Consider the following 16,794-nt stretch of genomic DNA (forward strand, 5'->3'; position numbering starts at 1 on the left):
TGTCAAAAAAAGTAATAGTATAGTTTGTTATAAAAAATCATAAAAAGTCATAGTATAGTATGTCGAAAGAAGTCATAGTATAGTACGTCAAAAAGTTATAAAAATGTGACAGTATAGTATGTTTAAAAAGTGCTAAAAAAAGTCATAGTATAGCATGTCGAAAAAATTTATTAAAAAAGTCATAGAATTGTATGTAGAAAGAAATGTCGACCCTGGACATCGAACCTGGGTCAGAGTCTGCAGTGATTATTTGCTGGTTTCCTGTCAGCAGCAGTGATAACCTCTAAACCAGTGTGCCACTAAAGAGTTTATGCTGAAAACAGTAACAGTATAGCATGTCGAAAAAAGTGATAAGAAAGTCATAGTATAGTATGTTAAAAACATCATAAAAAAAAGCCATAGTATAGTATGTGGAAAAAAGTAATAAATAAGTCATAGTATATTATGTCGAAAAGAGTCATGGTACAATATGTTTAAAAAAATCATAAAAAGTCATAGTATAGTATGTTGAAAAAATCATAAAAAGCCATAGTATAGTATGTTGAAAAAAGTTGTAATATAGTTTGTTAAAAAATCATAAAAAGCCATAGTATAGTATGTCGAAAAATGTCATAGTATAGTATGTAAAAAAATCATAAAAAGCCATAGTATAGTATGTTAAAAAAAAATCATAAAAAGTCATAGTATGTCGAAAACAGTCATGAAAAACTCCTAGTATAACATGTCGAAAAAAGTAGATAAAAAAGTAATAGTATAGATGTCGAATAAAGTAATAAATAAGTCATAGTATTTTATGTTGAAAAAAGTCATAAAAAAGTAATAGTATAGTATGTTAAAAAATCATAAAAAGTCATAGTATATTATGTCGAAAAAAGTAATAAAAAAGTAATAGTATAGTTTGTTAAAAAAATCATAAAAAGTAATATTATAGTATGTCGAAAGAAGTCATAGTATAGTACGTCAAAAAGTTATAAAAATGTGATAGTATAGTATGTGTAAAAAGTGATTAAAACAGTCATAGTATAACATGTCGAAGAAATTGATTAAAAAAGTCATAGAATTGTATGTAGAAAAAAGTGTCCACCCTGGACATCTAACCTGGATCAGAGTCTGCAGTGATTATTTGCTGGTTTCCTGTCAGCAGCAGTGATAACCTCTAAACCAGTGTGCCACTAAAGAGTTTAGAGTTTGTTAAAAAAATTCATAAAAAGTAATATTATAGTATGTCAAAAGAACTCATATGTCAAAAAATTATAAAAATGTGATAGTATAGTATGTGTAAAAAGTGATAAAATAGTCATAGTATAGCATGTTGAAAAAATTTATTAAAAAAGTCATAGCAGTGTGGCCATTTATCTCAGTTGGTAGAGCAGGCGCACATATATAGAGGTTTATTCTTCTATGCAGAACATCCAGGGTTCAAATCTGACCTGTGATGGTTTTACTGCATATCTTCCCCCTCTCTCTCCCCTTTAATGTCTGAGCTGTCCTATCATTAATGCCCATTAAAAAAAACAAGTCCACCCTGGACTGGGTATCACACCTGGGTCAGAGTCTGCAGTGATTGTTTACTGGTTTCCTGTCAGCAGCAGTGATAACCTCTAAACCAGTGTGCCACTAAAGAGTTAATGTTGAAAACAGTTATAGCATAGCATGTCGAAAAAAGTCATAATATAGAATGTTAAAAAAGCCATAGTATAGTATGTTGAAAAGAGTCGTAATATAGTATGTTAAAAATTCATAAAAAGCCATAGTATAGTATGTCGAAAAAAGTAATAAATAAGTCATAGTATATTATGTCGAAAAAAGTCATAAAAAGTCATAGCATAGTATGTCAAAAAAGTAATAAAAAAGTCATAGTATAGTATGTCAAAAAAGTAATAAAAAAGTAATAGTATAGTTTGTTAAAAAATTATAAAAAGTAATATTATAGTATGTCGAAAGAAGTCATAGTATAGTGCGTCGAAAAAAGTTATAAAAATGTAATAGTATAGTATGTTTAAAAAGTGATAAAAAAGTCATAGTATAGCATGTCGAAGAAATAAATAAAAAAAGTCATATTATAGCATGTCGAAAAAATAAATTAAAAAAATCAAAGTATAGCATGTCGAAGAAATTGATTAAAAAAGTTATAGCATTGTATGTCGAAAAAAATGTCGACCCTGGACATCGAACCTGGGTCAGAGTCTACCAGAGATAACCTCACGTGCCACTAAAGAATTAATGTTGAAAACAGTTATAGCATAGCATGTCAAAAAAAGTCATAGTATAGCATGTTGAAAAAAGTCATTGTATAGCATTTAAAAAATATATCTAAAAAAGTCATAGTATAACATGTTGAAAAAAGTGATAAAACGTCATGGTGTAGCATGACGAAATAATTGATAAAAAAAAGTCACAGTATAGCATGCCAAAAAAAGTGATAAAGTTATAGTTTAGCATGCCGAAAAAAGTCATTCTATAAGCATTTAAAAAAAAAAGAAGCAAAGTCATAGTATAGTATTTAAAAAAAGACATTAAAGTGTAGTATGTTGAAAAAAGTGATAAAAAAGTCATAGTATAGCAAAAATAATCACAGTATAATATATCGATAAAAGTGATAAAAAAAAAGTCATAGCATTGTATGTTGAAAAAAGTCATAGTATAGCATGTCGGAAAAAAAAACTGGATCAGAGTCTGCAGTGATTATTTGCTGATTTCCTGTCAGCAGCAGTGATAACCTCTAAACCAGTGTGCCACTAAAGCGTTTATGCTGAAAATATATATAAAAAAGTCATAGTATATATATATATAGTGTTGAAAAAAGTGATTAAAAAAGTAAAAGCACGGCATGTCGAAAAAAGTTATAAAAAAGTCATAGTATAGTACGTCGAGAAGTAATAGTTTAGTATGTCATAAAAAGTGACAAAAAGTCTTAGTATAGTATGTCAAAAACATTGATTAAAAAAGTCATAGCATGTCAAAAAAAATTATAAAAAAGTAATAGTATAGCATGTCGAAATAGTGATAAAAAGTCATAGCATAACATGTCATAATAAGTCATAGAAAGTCATACAAGTCATAGAATTAAAAAAGTCATGGTATATAGTATAACATCATAAAAAGTCTTAGTATAGTATGTCATAAAAGAAATCATAAAAAGTCATAGTACAGTATTGTATGTCATAAAAAGTCATCGTACCGTATATAGTCATGAAAAATTATAGTATATGATAAAGTTTTTACACTGAGGATTGAGGACGACTTACTGCGTGGAGTTGGCCAATGAAATCGATCAGGGTCTAGAGGCGTGGAATGTTATGTGGGAATGTTTCAAATACTATAATAATATAATAATAATAATAATAAGTACAGTAAGTAGTTTATCTGTAGCCCTTCAAATGCAACTTGTGCCGCAAACAGTTCAAATCTCTGGTAAAAATGTGATGGTGGTAATCATGACAGATGATATTCTGCTCAATGAGTACTTTAAAAAAATACTTTGAGTAAATGATACTACAAAATACTTATGCACTTTTACTTGTAACGGAGTATTTTCACAGTGTATTATTAATACCTTTACTTAAGTAACATATCTGAATACTTTCTCTACCACCATGAGTGTCTGGAGTTGAACTGTACAGCCACTAGATGTCAGTCTTCTCCTGCCTTTCAAAACCAGCCTTCCCCTGCTTTTATCGGATACAAATTTAAGGACCTACTTTCATACTTTCAGACTTAAAGCCAACATGAAGTGAGACTTGAGATAAACCATTTCATTTCCATGTTTATTTACATAGCGTAAGGTGTTACAATAAAATTCCTTGTCACCATTTAATTATAAATACACCCTTTTCAACAAGGCTTGACAACCCTCATTAAAATACATCCTTCAAACCTTTTGAAACATAACAAAACAAATGCTTTCATGGATATACTGTTTCATTCTTGCACCGTTTTAAATGTTAGTAAATCATGCAAAGCAGAAATATAGAGTACGAAAATAAAATAATATAGATCATATGTGTTGCTTTACAAAGGAGAATTAAAATCAAAACATGTGGTGGAAAATACAAATACTGGGTCTGGTGGCAAAGCTTAAAGATTTTTCTCAAAGAAATGTTAATTCATCGCTTTTAGCAATAGTGCTCCATATAATCATCAATATACAGTACATAGATTACATTACTTGTCTGTGTAGGGAAAGAAATATTCAAATAGTGTAAATCTTAACTATGAAACATTTAAACCATACCTTTTAGCCCTGTGTGACTACCAGATTCATGACACTTAAAATAAACAGTTACTATTTCAAAGTTAGATCGCGACGTACTGTAGTAAGCTTACCTGATAACACAGTAATCAATCATATTATGGGTAGATTGCTCTTACAGTCATGCATCAGTCAGTTGACAGAATAACCGCTGTACAGTCTAAGAATACTCAACATCCCAGGATGTTGCAGGCACTTACAAAGCATTGTTTAGGCCTTTTTAAATAAATTCAAGAGTAGATGCAAGTTTCAAAATGGTCCAGTACAGTCAAAAGCATCCGATGAAACAAAGTGTGTTTCTGTACTGTTGCATAAAATCAGTGATTACAGTAAAGGTCACAGTCCAAATGAATGCCTCGTGTCTCTGGAAGACATCTGAGCAAAGAGCCGGAGATGAGATGAACCGTGAAGACAAAAATCTGAAACGGAAAAATTGAACGACATTAGATGGTCCGCAGACACAGACCTATAAATACATTGCACTAAACTGAGACACGATTGAATGACGTACCTTTTTTAAGTGTTCAGAAAGGCAGGGACTTGTATGTGTTGGTCTTGAGGTTGGATTTGTAAAGTCATGGATGTTCATAGGCTACATGAGCCTTCCATTTATGGGAGCTCGCTCTTTAAGGTTCATTTGACAAGGTTAGCATGTTGCTGTAACTCCAGGTTATATGACAGACTACTGGGAATGGAGGAGATACTGGGAGAGTATTTGTGGTTGTGTAGCCCAGGAGAGAAAAGATCTTGAAGCTTGGCATTCTTGAAGCTTGGCATTCTTACAGTAAAGCAAACACTTTTAGTGTTTATTCATCTTCGGGAGAGACTCCTTATTCTGCCCTGCAGAGTGGCATTTATATTCCTTTAGCTAACCCTTTTTTTTCTTTTTTTTCTTTCAATATTCAGAAATATACACAAGTACAGACATTTTATTTTAAACACCTAATTTGGTTTTCCTTAACGATCAGGCTAATGGTAATAAGCAATTTTGGTTAGAGTGTAACAACCACAATATTGTAAATAGAATATTGTTTGTGCAACAGTAAATGATTATGATGTTAAACTTTAAAAAAAAAAAAAAAAAAATAGCATGTACATTTAAAACTTTGTGATAGATATTGGAAATAATATACAGCTTTAGCGTATGCTGCTAACAGTACGGTAATCAGAAACTCTGATAAAATAGCATAAACGTAACTAAATGTAAATGTAACGCATATAATAAAGAAAATTATTCAACTATATGTATAAAACGAAATATTAAAAGTCCTGTAACAGCCACATGCAGAGCAGAATAAAGGTAGTCCTTATTCCACTGAGAAGTAGGCATCTGGTGAGCACTGTGGCTTTATAGTGTATCCTTTCCTTAGAAATTCATTCCTTAACTTTCAAACTCATCAGTATCGGCGGCCATAGCTTGGTGAACTGTAAGAGGGTGAGGAAGAGAAGCTAGTAGGGAAACTTGATCCTGTGGCATCGAAGCTGCCTCTTCTGGAGCCTGACCTGGAACCGGTTCTTGAGCCGGATCGTGACCCAGAAGCGGAGCCTGACCCGCTGACGCTATAGGGACTGTAAAGGCCTTTGCTTGATTGGGATGATGCTTCAAGTAGTCGCAGACCAGTCCCCTCCTCTATCATGCTCCTTTCCATAGCGTCCTTGTAAGAGATCTTAAGCTTGGTTTTAGGGCATGTGAGGTATTTGGAGTATGCACTTACATCTCGTAACTTCTGCGCAGTGCGTGCGTCTAAGGTGCCCTTCTTCACAGCATCGTCTATGGAGACTCTGTTGGTAGCATCTGGTTCAATTAATCCACCAGTCAGATACTGGACCTCAAGGAATCGCTGCCCAGCCTCATAGTACAGCCAGCCTTTCTTTAGAGCTTGGGCTGCTGACATTTTGGTTTTGGTTCTGGGATCCTCAAATCCATTACACGCCTTCTGGGCTAGACTGATGCGGTCCACCATGACTTTGTCCACAAGCCCTTTGTTCATTGCATCTGCAACAGCGAATTTCTCTCCGGTATTTGGGTCGATAATACCTCCTGTGCAGGCCTGAGCTTCCAGCAACCTTTGACCTGTTATATTGTCCACCAGGTTTCTGTGTATGGCCTCTGTTATGGAAACCTTCTCCAGTGTTTCTGTGTCTAAGATTCCAGCCACAGGCCCAGTTTCCTCCGTTGGGTCATTCCATGTGGTTGCTGGTGCTTTTATAACAGGTATTGGGCTCATGGGGTAAGAGGAAGAGGAGCCAAAGGAGGATGAACGTGATCTGACTCCGCTCATGTTTCCAGACAGCATGTCTGCGAACTCTGTGATTGACAGAGTTCCTGCGCGGTACTGATCCAGAGCTGACTTGTCAATCAGGCCCTTTGAGGTAGCATCATCGATGTCATACTGCCGACCAGACCTTCTGTCAGTGATCATGGATTTCACAACTCCATCAGATGAGGTGATGGTAACTTCCTCCCACTCGCACTCCTGCTCTGCGAGCTCGAGATAGGTCTGCTGGTCAATGAGCCCCTTTTGGTACGCCTCATACACGGACATCTCTTTGCCCGTCTCTGGGTCGACGATGACGACCCTACGTTTGCGAACAGAGGACTTGGATGATGTCTTTCTCTCGCGCTTCTTATCTTTCAGCAGCAGAAGAGCGAGGCCTGTTTCTGGGTCTGTCATACATCTCTCCATCAGCTGCAGGTAGGTGAGATTCTCCTCAGTGTTGGGATCAAAGAAGCCCTTTGTGTCGTCAGATGGGTCAGTGAGGATTTCATTCATTTCCTCATCAAAGAGGCCACGTTCATATGCTGTTTCAACTGGCAAGCGATGGCTCTCCTGTGGATCAATGATTCCACCGGTAGCAATTTGAGCCTCCAGCAGACGAATGCCATGGTCTTTCAGAATGAGGCCTTTTTTCATAGCCTGGAACAGTGAGATGATCTTGCCAGAATAAGGGTCTTTGTAGCCTGTGACTGCTCGTTCGGCTGAGTGGAGTTTATCTTTAAACTCTGGGCCAACAACACCCATCTTAACAGCTTCAGTGACATTTAGTTTCAGGTTCTTAATAGGATCAATTACATATCCTGTGGCGGCTTGAGCCTCAAGGAGCTCAAAGGCAGTCCCTGGTCTGATCATGTTCTTTTTCATTGCTTGGTAAATAGAGAGGCGGTCTTTGCTAGATTCTACATACACACCAGCAATACAGCTTGTACCCTCCAGGTATTTCTTCACATCTCTGCTGACCTCCTCCACCGTAATGATACCCTCAGTGAGTTCGTTGTATGTCTTTTGGCTGATAATCTGTGAACGAAGCAGCTCGTCCACAGTGATTTGCTTTCTGAGACCCTTGAAGAGAAGACTTCTGTCTGCCAGTGAAAGTAGCCGCAAACCACTTTCTTTATCAACTCTGCATCTTTTCAGTAGCTGGGCATAGGATTGCTTTTCATCTGTCGTTGGATCAGTGTAGCCTCGCACATCCTCAGTAGATTCAGATATTCTGTCAAGTGTCTCCTTGTTGATGTATCCACGCTGCGTGGCAACATCTATAGGAAGGCGGAAGTAGTATTCAGGATCAATGAATCCACCAGTGGCATTCTGGGCCTCCAAAAGCCTGAAGGCATAATCCTCAGGAACGAGGCCTTTTTTCATTGCCTGGAAGAGAGAAATCACTTTCCCGCTGTACGGATCCTTGTAACCTGTAACTGCTCTTTCAGCAGAGAGAAGTCTGTCGTGAAGTTCAGGGCCCACAAGCCCCTTGCGTACAGCTTCATCAACTGTTAGAAGTTCATCTTTCACTGGGTCGATTATGAATCCTGTTGCTGCTTGGGCCTCGAGGAGACTCAAAGCAACTTCAGGCTTAATCTTTCCACTCTTCATGGCCTGGTAAATGCTGATCTTTGGAGGACTGTCTGATATGACTCCAGCAATGCAACCAGTACCAAAGAGGTACTGTCTGACTGATGGCATTTCCATTACCTCACGAATGTTCATCTTTTCTTGTTTCAAGAGGTTGTATGTGTGCAAGTCAATAATTCGAGCACTGTATAGCTCCTCAATAGTAATTCTTCTCCTGATTACATCACATGACATGCTCTGCTCTGACTTTAGAGTCTCCCTTTGTTCAATGATTTCAACGATGATGATTAGCATTCTTTCCTTTGTGATTTGCCCTGAGCGATACTGCTCCATGAGGCGCCGTCTCTCCTCCTCTGGAAGCATATTTGAGTTCATGACTTCCCAAATGGTCAAAGTTTTTCCTGCAAAACTCTTATGAGGGATCTCAATTTGAGTGTTAGCTAGATCTGTTTGGGCTTGCTCCTCTGTGTACTGATAAGATTTGTCAACAGGAGCAGGAGCTTCGACCTTTGACAGAGGCAGGTAGCACAGACCAGAGTTGGGATCTCTTAGACATTTCTCCACCAACTGCTTGTAAGTAACACTTTCATTGGTGTTGGGGTTGGTAAAGCCTTTAACGTCGCCTGAGGGTTCATTGAAGGACTTGGACATTTGTTTACTGCAAAAGCCACGCTGAATGGCCACATCAATGGGAACACGATGGCTGCTGACTGGATCAATGATCCCTCCTGAAGCAAACTGAGCCTCCAAGAGAGGAATAGCATGCTCCCTCAGGACAAGCTCTTTCTTCATGGCTTGGAATAGAGAAATCTTATTGCCTGTATATGGATCTTTGTATCCAGTCACTGCTTTTTCAGCTGAGAGAAGTTTCTCATGAAGCTCTGGCCCAACAACTCCATTCTTCACAGCATCATCCACAGAGTATTTCAGATTTTTGACCGGATCGGTTATGAAACCAGTTCCAGCTTGGGCCTCAAGTAGTACAAGCCCAGTGTTTTGCTGCAAAACATTCTTCTTTATTGCTTGATAAATGCTTAACTTCTCATTTGAATCTTCCATTGTGATACCATCAACGCGGTCTGTGCCCTGCAAGTACTTCCGTACCTTATCAGTTTCACTAACTTCTTTAGGTGTCTTTTTACCCTGTTGGATTTGGTCAAATGTCGCCTTATCGATGATGTTGGAATCAAGCAAAGAGTTGGCAGTGACTGGTGCTCTTAGGCCCTCAAAACAGACTTCTTTCTTTGTTTTGTCTTCTTTTTCTTCAACCATGGTTATCACAATCGTTATCAACTTTTCAATTGTCACCTGCCCCATTCTGAACTGGCGAATCAGCTCTATTCTTTGCACCTCAGTGATGTATTCAGAGTGTATGATCTCCCAAATTGTGACTTTTCTTCCTTTGAAAGGGCCATAGTCCAGCTCCATGGTTGAATGGTTCAAAGCCTCTTTTGTCTTAGCCTCTGTAATCTGTTTGTCTTCTTTTGGCTTTGCAGCCTTCTTTGAAAGAGGAAACAATGGGAGTCCAGTTTCTTTGTCCGTGACACACTTATCCATGAGCTGAGCATAGGTTGAATCCTCTTGTGAGTTAGGATCATAAAACACCTTTGTGTCATCAGTGTTTTTGTTCAAGGTCTTGCTGATTTCCTCATCAAAATATCCTCGTTTGCAGGCAACCTCATGTGGGATGCGATAGCTGTTAATAGGGTCGATAATTCCACCTGTTGAGAGTTGTGCTTCAAGTAGACGGATGCCATGGTCTTTCTTTATAAGGCCTTTGTTCATGGCTTCAAACAGAGACACCTTCTTTCCTGTATATGGATCTTTGTAACCGTTGACTGCTCTCTCTGCTGACAGAAGTCGTTCATGGAGTTCTGGGCCCACAAGACCTGATTTAACAGCTTCATCAACAGGGACCCTCTCATTTTTGACAGGATCAATTAAAAACCCAGTTGCCGCTTGAGCTTCAAGAAGGTTTATCACAGTTTCTGGTGACAGTAAGTCTTTCTTCATAGCTTGATAGAAAGGCATTTTCTCCTTGGTTGGTTCATTTAACAGTCCAGCAATGCTCGGTGTTCCTTGTAGTGCCTTCTTCACATGCTCCATCTCAGAGATCTCTTTCACTGTTATCTTGCCATTACTCAATTTGTTGAACAAGTCTTTGTTTATAATCTTAGACTCTAACAGTTCACTGGCAGAGACTGGAGCCCTCAAACCATTAAACACATTTTCCTTCTCCTTCTCCTTGTCTTCCACTACTGTGATGACAATTCTAATAATCTTCTCTACTGTGATCTTGCCTGTCTTGTACTGGCGAATCAATTCTCTTCTTTGCTCTTCAGTGAAATATTCAGAATTTATGACTTCCCAAATGGTGACAGTTCTGCCTTTGAACCTTCCAAAAGGCACAACAACGTTTGATGTACTAAACACTTCTTTAGTCTCTAGATCTGTGTATGTTCTCTCACTCTGAGCAGCTTTCTCAGTTACTGGTAATATCAGCAGTCCTGTCTCTGCATCCTTGGTGCATTTCTCCAGCAACTGTTTGTAAGTGAGTTGCTCTTGAGAGCTGGGGTCAATAAATAATTTGCAATCATCACTGGGATCAGCGAGTGTCTTGTTCATGTCTGCGTCAAACTGACCCTGCTTGTAGGCAGTCTGAAGTGGCACTCTATGGCTATTGATAGGGTCAATGATGCCACCAGTTGCAAGCTGTACATCTAGGAATTTGGTGGCCAGCTCCTTTTCAATAAGTCCCTTCTTCATGGCCTCAAAGAGAGAGATTTTGGCCCCAGTATAGGGATCTTTAAAGCCAGTGGCTGCTCGCTCTGCAGAAAGCATCCTTTCATGGAGCTCAGGGCCGATTAACTCATCTTTAACAGCCTCATCTACTGAGAGAAGTTTATTTTTCACTGGATCTACGATGTAGCCAGAAGCTGCTTGCGCCTCAAGGAGCATTGTGGCAGTGTTAGGGGTGATCTTGTTCTCTGTCATAGCCTGATATACACTCATTTTCTCTTTAGATGGAGTCAAGACACCTCCGACGCTGCTCTGTCCCTTAAGACACAATTTAACTTTATCAGTCTTTCCGAGGTCTTGCACAGACACTTTGCCTTTTTTCAATTTGTCAAATTCCTTTTTCGTCAGGACACCAATGTCATGAAGCCTTTCAGCAGGAACTTTCTCTCTAATTCCATCAAATGCAAACGGTGATTCAGCATTTTTCTTCGTTCCGTCCGCTTCAACAGAGCCATTGAAGACTTTCTTTGTTGTTTCCACCGTTGTCATTGCAACTAACTGCTCCTCAGGAACTGTACCAGTCTGAACTTCAATGGCCTTTGTCTTGTAGGCAACCTCAAGACTCTGGAGTTTCTCTCTAAGCTTTTTGTTTTCCTCTCCCAGGAGTTTTTCTTGTTCAAGCCTTTTCTTTTCAAGCACCTCCATTTCTTTCTGCTTGTTTTTTATCTCTGCTTCAGCCCCCTTTTGTTTCTCAATAGCTTCATCCATAATGGCCTGAAGTTTCTTCTTCTCCTCTTCCATTAGCTTCCGCTGACGTTCTTGTTCATCTTTGAGAGCTTTGGCCTTTTTCACTTCATCCTCAAACTGTTTCTCAAGCTTCTTCTTCTCATCTTCAACGGCCTTTTCTCTTTTTAACAACAGCTCCTTCTCTGTGAGGAAGGACTGCTGAAGAATGGCCTTCTCTTGCTCAATCTGTTCTTGTTGGGCATTTGCCATCTATTTGGAAAAAAAGAACAAATAAATCAGTAAAATGTCAATCAAATATCACCCAATCATTGCATGTAACTTAAAGCAAAATTTATATAAGTTATAAGTTATAATTCAACAATTTTGGAAATAGGCTTTCTTGCCGAGAGTTGGATAAGAAGATTAAGTCTAGTTCTCATGTCTGTACGCTTTATGAAGCTAAAGACAGCAGCCGGTTAGCTTAGCATCAAAACTGGAAATAGGGGGTAACAGCTAGCCTGGCTTTGTCCTAAGGTGACAGAATCCGCCTATGAACAGCTCTACAGCTCACTAATTAACATGTTATATCTTGTTTGTTTAATCCCTACAAAAAAGTGAACTGAACAGAGCCAGACTAACCGTTTCCAGTCTTAATGCTAAGCTTCTCAAAGTAGATTCATGTATAGTATACATACATTAATATTTTTATCTAACTCTCGGCAAGAAAGTGAATAAGAGAATAAGAGTACTTCTCAAAAAGTCTTTCAGTGTTTTACTCGTGAGTATTTGAACTCTGCAGTATTGTTATTTGAATGACATATAAACAAAGACATATAAATTGCTGGATGTTACTTTAAGTTTCTGCAATTTACATGAAATGTTACATGTTTTTCCACAAATACTGTAGTTAGTGTTTTTTACAGAACTATGTTAATTGGAACGGTTGTGTAAATTGACTAACAGTGTTAATTCATGTCAAAATACCTCTTTAGATTTTTTATGAAGCTCCTCTGCCTCTTTTTTCAGTTTCTCTCTCTCTTTCTCGAGGTCAGCGATGGCTTCCTTCAAGTCACCAGCCTCCCTGGTGCTCTGCAGCCTCTGTGTCTCCAACTTCTGCATAACAGTTTCTGTAGTTTGTTTTTCTGTCTCTTGAAGACGCAATTTTGCTTCATCTGCTTGTTTCTTGAATTTCTTAGCCTCCTTTTCAGCTTTTGACTGAGCGTCACTGAGCTCTTTCACCCTCAATTTTAGTTGCTCTGCTTCTGCTGAAACATCAAGCTGCCTCTTTCGCTCTTCCTCTAATGATTTTTGGAAGCCCTCTGTCTCCTTATCAAGGCGCTGCTGGATCTGCTGTTTGTCCTCTAGTAGTTTTTTTGCCTTTTCCTGTGCCTGGTTCTTCTGTTTCTGGAGCTCCTGTGCCTCAGCTTTCAGTTTTGTAGCCTCTTGGATGGCCTGCATTTTCTCCTTTAGCATTTTCTCTGCAAGTGCCCTCTGTTCAGCCAAGTCAGACTCGGCGATCTGTCTCTGTCTGGCTGCTTCCTCAGCTTCCACACTAAGTCTGGCAGCCTCCTCCGCCAGGCTCTTCATTTTCACTGCTTCCTCCGCAAGTAATATCTGAGTATTGTCTTTGTCTTTCTGCATGAGGCGCTGGTTTTCTCCCTCAATCTTAAGCTTAAGTTTCAGGAGCTCATCCATCTGGATCTTTACTTTGGACAGTTCATCCTCCACCTGTGCCTTTTGCTTGACGGCATCATTTACTTCACCTTTAACTCGCTGAAGCTCCTCATCCAACACAGCTTTCTGCTTATCAGTCTCATCCAGCCGCAGTTTAACCATGGTAAGTTCCTTCTCAACCTGAGACTTTTGCTTAAGTGCTTGTTCTGCTTCTTTTTTGTGCTTTGCCATCTCTGCATCAGCCTGCTTTTTCTGCTCTAGAGCTGCCGCCTCAGCTGCCGCTCGCTTAGAGGCCTCCTCCTCCGCCTCTTTCCTCAGTTTCTCTGCATCTTTTTGAGCTTTGGCCTGTTTTGCAGCTTCATCCTCGGCCAATTTTTTCAGCTTTTCAGCCTCTGCAGCTTTTTGTCTGAGCAGGGCAGCCTCTTTCTCTGCTTTTCCTTTGGCTTCCTCAGCTGCTTGTGCAAGTTTCTTAGCATTTTCAAACTCATCTTTCAGCTTTTCCTGAGCAAGGCTGTCTTCTTTATTCTTGCTGAGAACATCTTGGGCTTTCTGCTCTGCGGAACTGCATTTCTGTGCTGCTTCTTTGGCCAGGATGACCTGCTTCTCTGCCTCTTTCTCAGCCTTGTCTTTCTGTGCATTTGCTTCAGCAGCTTTCTTTTTGAGACGTTCAACTTCCTCCTGAGCGGCTTTGCATTGTCGAGCTGCCTCTTCTTCTGCTGCAGTAATCGTCTTCACCTTCTCCTCAGATTCTTTCCTTTTATTCTCTTCCTCCGCAGCAAGCTTTTTCATTTTCTCAGCCTCTGCCTCAGCTTTGAGTTTGCTTTTCTGTGTCTCCTCTGCAATTCCCTTCAACTTCTTTAACTCCACCTCCAAATCTGACTTGCCTTTTGATGCTTTCTCAAAGTTGATCTTAATTATGTGAATTTCTTCTTCAACCACCTTCTTTTGCCTCAAAGTTTCTTCCACAATTGTTTTTTGTCTCTCTAACTCAGAATCAGACGAGCTCTTCAGATGTGTGATTTTCTCTTGTATGTCTTGTTTATGCTGAGCAGCTTGATCCTCCAGCAGCTTTCTCTGATAAGCTTCGTCCTCAGCTTTTCTTTTCAATCGTTCGTTTTCTGCTTCTTTAGCTTTCAGAGCGATCTCAGCTTCGGTCTTCAGACGAGTTGCCTCGTTTATGGCAGCCAGTTTTTCTTTTAGTATTTTCTCAGCCTCAGCTCTCTGCCGAGCTGCCTCTTCCTCTGCAGTCTGCCTCTGCTTCTTCGCCTCTTCGGCAACCGATCTCAGCCTAGTTGCTTCATCAGCAAGTTGTTTCATTTTCAATGCTTCAGATTCAAGAAGCTGCTTGCTCTTTTCTGTGTTCGAGAGCGTCTTCTTTTCAGCTTGAATCTTCATCTGCAGAAGAGCATCCATTTCACTTCTGACTTTAGCCAGCTCCTCTTCCAGTTGTTTCCTCTGGTTTTCGGCAGCAATCACCTCGTTTTTTAGACGCTGGAGCTCATTATCCAACAGGCCCCTCTGTTGTTCAGCATGGTCAAAGTCAGCCTTTAGTCGTATGCATTCTTGTTCTGCAGAAAGCTTTTGCTGGGCTACTTGTTCTGCAAATTTCCTCTGTTTCTCCAACTCTTTCTCTGCATTCTCTTTCTGTTTAAGAGCAGCATCTTCAGCTTTAGCCCTTTTCTTGGCATCACGCTCTGCCTCGACTTTCTGCCTCTCTGCTTCCTCTTGAGTCTGGCTCTTCTTTTGAGCTTCCTCTTCAGCCTGTAGCCTCAAGCGGAGAGCCTCGTTGGCTTTCTGTCTCCATGTTTCAAGCTCTTTCTCTGCTTGCTCCCTGGCTTTGTTAGCTTCCTCTTGTTGCTTCCTGAGTTTTTCGGCTTCCTCTTGCAACTGAAGGACGGTGCCCTGCTCTTTCTTAAGGGATTCCTCCAGTTTTGTTGTCTTCTCATTGAATGACATGGAATGGGTTTGCAGCTGTGTGGCAGCACTCTTTTGTGCCACCTCCTCTACTACCTTGATCTGCCTCAGTTTCTCTTCCTCAGCCTGTTTCATGCGCCTCTCTGCCTCCTCTGCTTGCATTTTGAATTTCTGCAGTTCATCCATTGCTTTCTGCTTCTGCTTGGCGGCCTCTTTTTCTGCCTCACATTTACGTTTCAGCTCATCTTCTGCATTTTTCTTTTTCTGAGTCTCTTCAGTCACCTGCTTGCGAAGCCTTTCTGCATCGTCCTGAGCAGCTTTCCTGAGCTTCTCAGCCTCAGCACCCTTATCTCTGAGCTGCTGTAACTCAACCTCAGCTGTGCTTTTCTGTTTTATTGTTGTCTCTAACTGGATTCTAATTAAGTGGATCTCCTCCTCAATTTTGGTACGACTGACTAGCGCCTCTTCCAGCTGCTGACTCTTGGACTTGATCTCCTGCTCAGACAGAGTCTTCAGATGATGTAGCTCATGCTGTATGTTTTGCTTCTGTTTTTCAGCATCCACTGCAACATCTTGCCTCATGCTGGCTTCTTCTTTCATCTTCAACTTCAGCTCCTGTGCTTCTTGTTCTGCTTTGGCCACAGATTTAGCATGAGCCTCAGCCAACTGTTTCTGTTTATCTAACTCAGACTGTATCTCTTCCACCCTTTTCCTCTCCTCTTCTTTTAGTTTTTCAGAAGCTTTCTGTATTAGTAGAAGCAAAGAGGGAGTAAAAGGAATTGAGAAAATGTTAGAGGTGTTAGACTACAAAATAAAACAAGTAGTTATAAAACATGTAGGTACATGAAAATGTAAATACATGAGATTGTGTTACAGTTATTATCCACAACAAATATACACTTCTTTAGAGGAAAAATACTGAATTGGGAAATGCTTGTCATGTTAATTTAATGTGTGGCACACAGAATGACACTTTACTTCACAACAGGACAGCACGACACTACACTTTGCTTTCATGCAGTTGAGGTATTTTACTTGATCAATGTTTAATATAAGCTGTAATAAAGCCTTGTCACATATTACATCATCAATACTGTATATTATGGTCTTGAAAATGATGTGTATGTAGTAGTAATGATGGCAAACTCAGTATTGTTGAGGTGTGTGTTGCTGTTGCTTCTATCAAAATACACTCACCTAAAGGATTATTAGGAACACCTGTAAGATTTCTCGTTAATGCAATTATCTAATCAACCAATGACATGGCAGCTGCTTCAATGCATTTAGGGGTGTGGTCCAGGTCTAGATAATCTCCTGAACTCCATGTCAGAATGGGAAAGAAAGGTGATCTAAGCTACTTTGAGCGTGGAATGGTTGTTGGTGCCAGACGGGCTGGTCTGAGTATTTCACAATCTGCTCAGTTGCTGGGATTTTCACGCACAACCATTTCTAGGGTTTACAAAGAATGGTCTGAAAAAGGAAAAACATCCAGTATGCGACAGTCCTGGGGGGCGAAAATGCCTTGTTGATGCTAGAAGTCAGAGGAGAATGGGCCGAGTGATTCCAGCAGATAGAAGATCAACTTTGACTCAAATAACGACTCGTTACAACCGATGTATGCAGCAAAGCATTTGTGAA

General features: G+C 39.6%; 1 protein-coding gene across 15 annotated transcripts in view; it reads right to left on the reverse strand.

Moving 5' to 3' along the window:
- Positions 1-3,748: 3,748 nt before the first annotated feature.
- pleca (plectin a) overlaps positions 3,749-16,794 on the reverse strand; it is a 112,956-nt gene continuing 99,910 nt past the window's right edge. For all 15 annotated transcript variants that reach the window (XM_039819226.1, XM_039819227.1, XM_039819240.1 and 12 more), the window contains 3 exons: positions 12,553-15,900; positions 4,764-11,838; positions 3,749-4,671 (listed from right to left, as the gene is read on the reverse strand). In XM_039819226.1, the coding sequence (XP_039675160.1) occupies positions 5,650-11,838; positions 12,553-15,900 (9,537 nt within the window). In that variant the 3' untranslated portion in view covers positions 3,749-4,671; positions 4,764-5,649. The remainder of the gene's footprint in view (positions 4,672-4,763; positions 11,839-12,552; positions 15,901-16,794) is intronic.

This window comes from Perca fluviatilis, chromosome 13, assembly GCF_010015445.1.
Source record: "Perca fluviatilis chromosome 13, GENO_Pfluv_1.0, whole genome shotgun sequence".
Classification (NCBI taxonomy): Eukaryota; Metazoa; Chordata; class Actinopteri; order Perciformes; family Percidae; genus Perca; species Perca fluviatilis.